The sequence below is a fragment of the Oryzias latipes genome, chromosome 11 (assembly GCF_002234675.1).
Source record: "Oryzias latipes chromosome 11, ASM223467v1".
NCBI classification, from domain to species: Eukaryota; Metazoa; Chordata; class Actinopteri; order Beloniformes; family Adrianichthyidae; genus Oryzias; species Oryzias latipes.
The window spans coordinates 27,303,980-27,311,354 of NC_019869.2; the positions used below are offsets into that span (position 1 = coordinate 27,303,980).

The 7,375-nt window shown below is 42.6% G+C and overlaps 1 protein-coding gene across 1 annotated transcript; it reads left to right on the forward strand.

The window, feature by feature from the left end:
- Nucleotides 1-782: 782 nt before the first annotated feature.
- On the forward strand, nt 783-6,854 carry LOC101155043 (neurensin-1). Its single transcript, XM_004074427.4, has 4 exons — nt 783-1,166; nt 3,770-3,848; nt 4,440-4,583; nt 4,886-6,854. Exons 2-4 carry the CDS (start codon nt 3,789-3,791, stop codon nt 5,288-5,290), a joined length of 609 nt encoding a protein of 202 aa, XP_004074475.1. The 5' UTR covers nt 783-1,166; nt 3,770-3,788; the 3' UTR covers nt 5,291-6,854.
- The last annotated feature ends 521 nt before the right edge of the window (nt 6,855-7,375 follow it).

Below are 7,375 nucleotides of genomic sequence, written 5' to 3' on the forward strand. Positions count from 1 at the left end.
CATTTCTCTGTCAGGCCTTTCTGCAGCCTAACAGAGAAAAGGAAATTCTGAGATGCTCCTTAGGCACATGTGGCCTTTCAGAAGGAGCAAACATCAGTCCTGCTCAAAGGAGGGTTGGAACCTCAGTACTGGTATGTGCAGAATTTAGTTCCCCTGTTTTTGACATTGTAGTTCTATTTTCTGCTCTAAATCTCCTTTGAGATATTTCACAAATGTAATGTGGGTCCTGGAGGTTATTGTCCTGTTGAGTTTCAATCCACCTTCAGTTCATCATCTCCCTCTGGAACATTCTGACGTACAGAAGAGTTTTTGAGCCGGTGGTTTCTGTGGGTTTCCTGTTTTTTCTCCCCATCCTGTGCAAGAACCTTTTTCAACAACAACAGAAATCTCCTCTTTTAATAGGTCCAGCAGTTGTGTGAACCTAAAGAACAAAATGCCTTCTTGACATTTTCTTGATATTTTTTTCCAAACCATTCCAACATTGTTTGTTCAGGCGTCTTTATGTGGCTCTGGTCTGATAATGGTCTAAAAGTTTGGTAGCGTGTTTGCAACATGCTCCATACAACTGCAGACCAGCAGTCAATGCGTAAAAACATTTAACCTAGAAAATACATAATACATTATTTTTAATAAATTAAAATAATTAAAAGATAAATAAAACACTAAAGAAAAAAGAACTTAAACTCTCCATCAAAGCATTTTGACAAGAATTCATGTTTTTACAAGTCCAATGCACATTTCAATTCAGCAACAACTGTGGTCCAAGCTGCAATGGTCATGCTGCAACTCCTCACAATCCCTATATCTGTGGGTTATGACACATGAATGAAATTAATATTTAGTCCTAACAGTTTGGCATTCCCTATCTTCAAATTATTGTCTAACCTCATCAGTTCACCCAAAGCCTTTGATCATAATATTTCAGATCCTTTTGATTAAGACAGAGTCCAATCCAAAGCTGAAGCAGCCTTCCACCGCAGACCTTCAGCCTCACTTCAACCTAAAATGAATTAAACTGATAGAATTGAAGTCTTCACGTCTCTCCCTCTCGCCTTATCTCTCCATCGCGCATGCTCGTATCTGAACCGGGATTTCCAGAAGCAGGAGGTCCGCCCGTCAGCGAGTCATGGATTCCCAGTGAGAAGAGCGGCGCTGCGGCTGACAGGGTAAGACCTGGTCCTCCTCTGGCCCAGAACCGACGGAGGAGACTGTCCGTGGGTGTGATGGAGGAGCGGGAGGCTGAGCGGTGACTCACGAGTGTGACCGTCCTGAGCGTCCACGCGTCTGCGCGGGAATTTCAGAGCAATGTCATGTTTTCATGAAGTCTCTGACCTGGCAGCTTGACAGCATATTTAAGAAAAGAAGACTCGTTTTTGATGCCGTTTCTGAAGTTTGAACTTTGCCTCAGACTGAGAATTATCATGAGCTGCTCAGCTTTAAGGACCACGGACAGCTCCGGGCTGCGCTTTCCAAACAGCGCAAGTGTGCGGGACTTAAAAAGCAACGCTCACATTTGCGTGACTTACGTTGATTATTTCATTTTTAGTCGTAGTTAAAAGTTCAGACTCTAAACGGGTTTAAATATTATTTAGTTGTGAAGAACAAAATATTGTTAAGATTGAATGTTTCATTTCATCACCATGAAAGGAAATACAACCTCCACGATTTAAAAATGTCCAACAAAACGAAAAATGGCAATTTGACACCAAGTGGCCCCGATTGGACGCTTACAGCTGCATTTTTACGTAAACCTTGTGCTATCCTAGGCACTTTACCATTGGGAGTTGGGTCATCTAGACCCACTAGACAGTGCTCTGAACCTTTTTTCTTCAATGATTTGTGATCTTCACTGGTGTCCATGGATTACATAAAATCTTTCCACCTTTATCCACCTTTGTCATGGTAGGGAAAACACGTCAATGGAAGGGGGGGTCATGTAAGATAGAACAAGGGATCATCAGCGTTTGTCTTTACTGAAAACATTTCTTATGAAGCACAGACATGGATTTACCAAAGTGTAGTGTAACCCTTGTGCTATCTTAGATGACCCCACCCTTACATTGACGTGTTAAGGGTCTGAGCTGCTGTTAACCTGCCATTTCTGAGGCTGCTGACTCGGATGAACTTATCTTCTTCCTCTTTGAATGAGAAGGTGTGTCCAAACCTTTGGTCTGTACTGTATGTTTGCATGAAGTTGCACATTGCATAAACTTGAAACTTTTTCTCACCTTTTGGTTCTCAATTCATATTCATTGCTGTCAGGAGTTAAAGGGATGCAATAGAAACGATAAAAGCTCCTCCAAATTTCCCTGAATCCACTGCAGGCCTGAAACAAATAAAGTTAAACATCTTATTTTTACATGCTTGTAATATAGTTAAAGGTTCTTTTCTGTTTAAATTATTCAGTGGACCAATATATCAACTAAAACTATCATAAATAAACATAAAGTCAAATACACCTGAACAGTGGGAAGAAACAAGGGGAACTAAAAAGATGATGAGTCAGACACTGACCGACCAATGACTGAATCACAAAGGACAGCTGTGGACAACAAACAAGTGAAATCAGGTGGGACTGGGAAGGATGTGGGGGGGCATGAAACCCCACAACAGAACATAAGGAAAGACAAACAAAGCAGAAAAGCTATGCTTAGCAGCTCAGCCATGTTTATAAGCAGCCAAAGTGTAGAGATCCGGCTCCATGTCCTCTAGAGTCTGTGTCTGTGCTGGTGAGAAGAGAATGCAACACACACTGAAATCCATCATGGACGATCCTCATCATCCCCTGCACGAGACTAAGGGTGCACTGAGCAGCTCCTGCAGTCTGAAGGCCCGTACACACCGGGACGAATATTTGCCAGGCGTTATTCGCCAGCGTTTTTCGCCACGTTTTTTGTGTTCACACCCAGGCGATTTTCGCTGACGATGAGCCGAGCGAACATGCAATTTCATTCCCTGACATTAGATGGCGCTTAATATAAACAGAAATACTCCTGTACACAAGGTGGCGCTGCGCAACTTTACGCTTCTTAAAGTCGCTTTTCACTCAGAAGAAGAGAGCAAGTATTTACGCGCTTGTCAGAATCATACAAAGAAAACATGAATATTTCAAGCACCAGTAGCTCCAACTGGTGCTTGGTTCGGGGATATTTTAGAATGTCCGTCATTATTTCTTCGCGGCAGTGTAGACGCTACTTGGCGTCCATCTTCTTCGCTGGTATGTGTGCTCAGCAACGCAGTTTGGTGTTTCAGCGCCCCCAAGTTGTGTTTTACTGTAACTTCAGAAGCTCCAGACACTTGTGCAAAAGCGCCGTTCACATTGGTCGAATAGATTTCGACGCGAGGCGTCAAAAAAAATAAAACGAACCCGAGGCGTTTTTTTGACGCTTTGACGCGTGGCGTTTTTTCGCGTCGGTGTGCACACTCTCATTGGTGCCCTTTGTTTAGTCACGAGGCGTTAAACGTTGGCGAAAATTGCCGGCGAAATTCGTCCCGGTGTGAACGGGCCTTGAGACTTGAAAATCTTGCTACAGAAAGGAGCGCTTCCTCAGAGCTTTCCTCCCATCAGCTACAGCGTCTCAAACACACTGGTCACCTCATTACTGTTATTTATTTTTAGTGATGTGTATTATCTGTTGGAATTTATTAATATCTTGTTTTTGAAGAAATGGGAACAGATTTGTTTTCCCGTGGTGGGATCAATTCCAGTTTACCTGGTGTGTGAACATGGACATGCAGCAGCTTACAGAGCAGCTTTGCTTCTTCACAGCAGGTGGAACTCGAGCGTGATGGCGCTGTGCTCTGAGGCCGGTGTCCCCGCTGCAGGACCAGAATCTTCTGGTAGTGAGGTGAGTCAGGATTTTCTGCTACCACGAGGATAGATAAACAAAGACAATGTGTGTTTTAACCCTTGTGCTATTCTAGGCACTTTAACAATGGGAGTGGGGTCATCTAGACCCACTAGACAGTGCGCTGAACCTTTTTTCTTCAATGGTGTCCATGGATTACATGAAATCTTTCCACCTTTATCCACCTTTGTCATGGTAGGGGGAACACGTCAATGGAAGGGGGGAGGGGTCATCTAAGATAGCACAAGGGTTAAAGGGAGACGTTTGCAGCAAGGGCAACGTCCTCTCCCCAAAGTTCAATCCTCATTCTCTCTGCTAATGTCCTCCAGGCACAGCAGCTCCAAAAAACAGGCTCAGCCCTTAAGAAAAACTTGGATCAAACAAACATTTTTAAACTATGAATGGTTCCTTAGCTTCTTCATAGCAGACATCACTTGGTTTATTTAAGATGTCTAAAAATCAAAGAGTCGAGGTCTCTTCATTGACAAATATTTAGACATTTCAGAATTCTTTTCAGAACTAATGAGAGGTCAGATGAGTCTTTTTTTCCCTCCTCATTGTTCAGTTGCTTTGGCTTCCACCTCCTCACAGGGCTCCAGCTGTCTGCAGTTTGGCGTTCGTTCTTATCTGCATCACTTCTATGAGGAATGCTCCTCCTCCATGTGGGACAGAGACAAGGCTGAGCCGGGGCAGAGCCAGAGGTCAGGCCCCTGGTGGAACTCGGTTGTCTGGAAGGTAAAGTTGCACCCCAATACACAACCAGACACAACAACAGAACAAAAATTGTTACTTATTTATGTCCCAGAAAATGATCTTGTTTAAATTTTGTTCCCAAATTTCCTGTTAGCCATTTATGTCTTTAGCTAAGGATGTTGTCCATCTTTACCATTCTTCTGCTGCTTCTTTTTATGAACCACTTAACTTCATCAGATGATTAAAATCACACAAAATGTTGATGAAAGGCAGCGTGAAGGTGTGAAATGTACAAAGCATCTGCATGAAGGTCTTGCTCAGCTTTGTTTTGTCTCATGCTCCAGGTCTCCCTGGCTCTGGGTCTTCTGATTCTGACCGCTGGTGTTGTCTCTCTAGGAGTTAGTTACTCCACCACCCACAAAATTGAGTCATTCGGAGAAGGTGATCTGTTCTTCGTAGACACCCAGGCCATCAGTTTCAACATGGGGCTTCACCTCAGCACTGTGACTGGGATTGGCCTGTTGTGCCTCGGCTCTGCCCTGGCAGTAGCTGCAGTCATCGTGTGGGTTGTCCCCAGAGCCAACTTGAAAGAGAGGCTGCTCCATGGATCGAGTGAGGGGGACCGGAGACGAGAGCCTGGGTCAACGAGGATGGCCGGCAGGGATGTGGTCACTAAGCCACCAGACGCACAGGAGGGAAACGTACCCTTCACCCTGTCAAAAGTGAAAATGGTGCAGCCTCCTTCCTAAAACATAATCTTGCTGATGGTACAAGTTTAGATCCGATCCTGCAGCTTTGTTTGTCTTCTTTTTCATTCTTCGTCCTGCCAGGTGGAAATGCAAGCAAATACCAGTTAGATGCCATAAAAGCATCACCTTATTTAATAAGATCATTAAATATTTTATTGAATATAAACTTCTATTAGCAGAAGACCACCCAAAGGTTTCTCAGACATCTGGTAACACTTCAGAGAAGAACAATTACCGGTAATTCTGTGTGTGTGTGCATGCATGCGCAGCTTCAGGCTAGATTTAGGCAGGCTGTCATCTGCTAATAGTTAGAATGAGTGAAAGCCAATACAATGTCCTTTTAAGAAGAGATATGTAGGATTTTCCATCCATCCAACCATTTATCCATCTGTTTTCTAAAACCACTTATTGCCTTTTGAGATCACAGGGTTGCTGGAGCCTATCCCAATTAATTTTCCTCAAAGGCAGGGAACAGTTTGGCTCAATGCTAAGGTCTTTAAAAAGAAGAGGAAAAGCTGCCCTCTGTGTAGTACGACAAATAAGCTAAATCTTCACAGTCATTCCGCTGTTTGAGAAATAAACTGCATCCACTGCTGTTTGGCATAAATATGCTTCAGTACCAAAAAAATTGAATATCTTTATAAATTAAATAATGTGTTGCTTTTCTTCAAAGGACCCTTACATTATTGATCATCTGAGGCTTTACCTGCCTTAAATCTGCTCTGATCAGATGATTCTAACAATCTTCAACATCAACAAAATGAGATCACGGGAGCATAAACCAAGTTTTGTTCATCAATGTATTCTTTTACCATAAACTGTGAGTATAGAGACAAACAGCTTCAAAGAGAGTAGAATCAATGACAACGGTAATTAAAAATTTCACTATTCTTTGTCCAACAATGTTCCTTTTCTTTTCTCTCTTTTTAAAAAGTTTTTCTTTCTTTTTAAATAACAAGTTTCAGAAGTGATTTTAAACATGTTCATTTCTTTATTGCTCTTGTAGAAAGGGACACATACAAAGTAGCTTGTTTGAACACTTCCACATACATACATCAACACTGATGGAGACATATTCCGCCACGTGCTGTCACTCACTCAGTCACACACATTAATACTTCATTGACAGCATCACCCATTTTCTCCCCATTGTAATCTGGCTCTGTAATTGTCTGCAATCTGTGTATCCAGGCAACAGTTGTGCTTCAAGTGTCAATTTTGAACAGTGAACAAAGACTCCTCTGTGATTGGTCCCTACACTCCTCTCTCTTTATGATCAAACCTATCAGATGTTTTGTTTACTGTCATGCACAGCAGTACTGAGTATGAGGTGAGAGGAAATTACAAGGGCACCTTAGAGCACACTCTTCCACTTAGTTATTTTAATAGTCACAAGGCACAATGGACAAAAATAGGTTAAAACAGCCGGTCATCAGTATCCACATGTACAAGGTGCACTTTTACCAGTGGTAATGTTGGAGTTTCACTGTTTTGCTGTCTGTTTTATTCAAGGTAATGGAGTGAAAAGTAAAAGGTCAAAATAAAATGAAACCTGCATATCCCATTTTTCTGTTTCCATTCACTCTTTCCCATTTCTGCATCTTTGTGTTCAGTGTCACAGTGCAGATGAAACTATCCCAGCCCTCAATGAGGGGAACGTGCTTCACAGCAGAGGTCATCATCTACAACAGCAAAAAGAGAAAACAGAAACTCGCCCAATGAATCACAGTCACCAACCTACCTCAGGGACTGAAGGTGGAGTCTGTTGCGTCCAGAGGAAAATACATGTTCACAGAATGAGCAAACATGACTTCCAAATGTTTTCTTTGAAAGAACCCATGACTGCTGTTAATCACCAAACAGCTGCACTGCCCAATCTTGTCTTCGTGGTTTCAAAAGTGAATTTCAGAATATTTGATATACTGTGCTACACCTCCATCACACCTTTGAGTGGCCACAGACAGTATACATACATTCATATATAAAAAGAAAATAAAAAAAATGCCCCTCTCACCCTCCGCGTGTGGTTTCTCCTCCAAGCTCGGGTCCTCTACCAGAGGCCTGGGAGCTTGAGGGGTCCTGAAG

Coding starts and splice junctions, on each gene's coding strand:
- LOC101155043 (XM_004074427.4), top strand. CDS start 3,789: ATGGCGCTGTGCTCTGAGGCCGGTGTCCCCGCTGCAGGACCAGAATCT. Junction 3,849..4,439: donor CAGAATCTTCTGGTAGTGAG/GTGAGTCAGGAT, acceptor ACCTCCTCACAG/GGCTCCAGCTGTCTGCAGTT. Junction 4,584..4,885: donor GGAACTCGGTTGTCTGGAAG/GTAAAGTTGCAC, acceptor CTCATGCTCCAG/GTCTCCCTGGCTCTGGGTCT.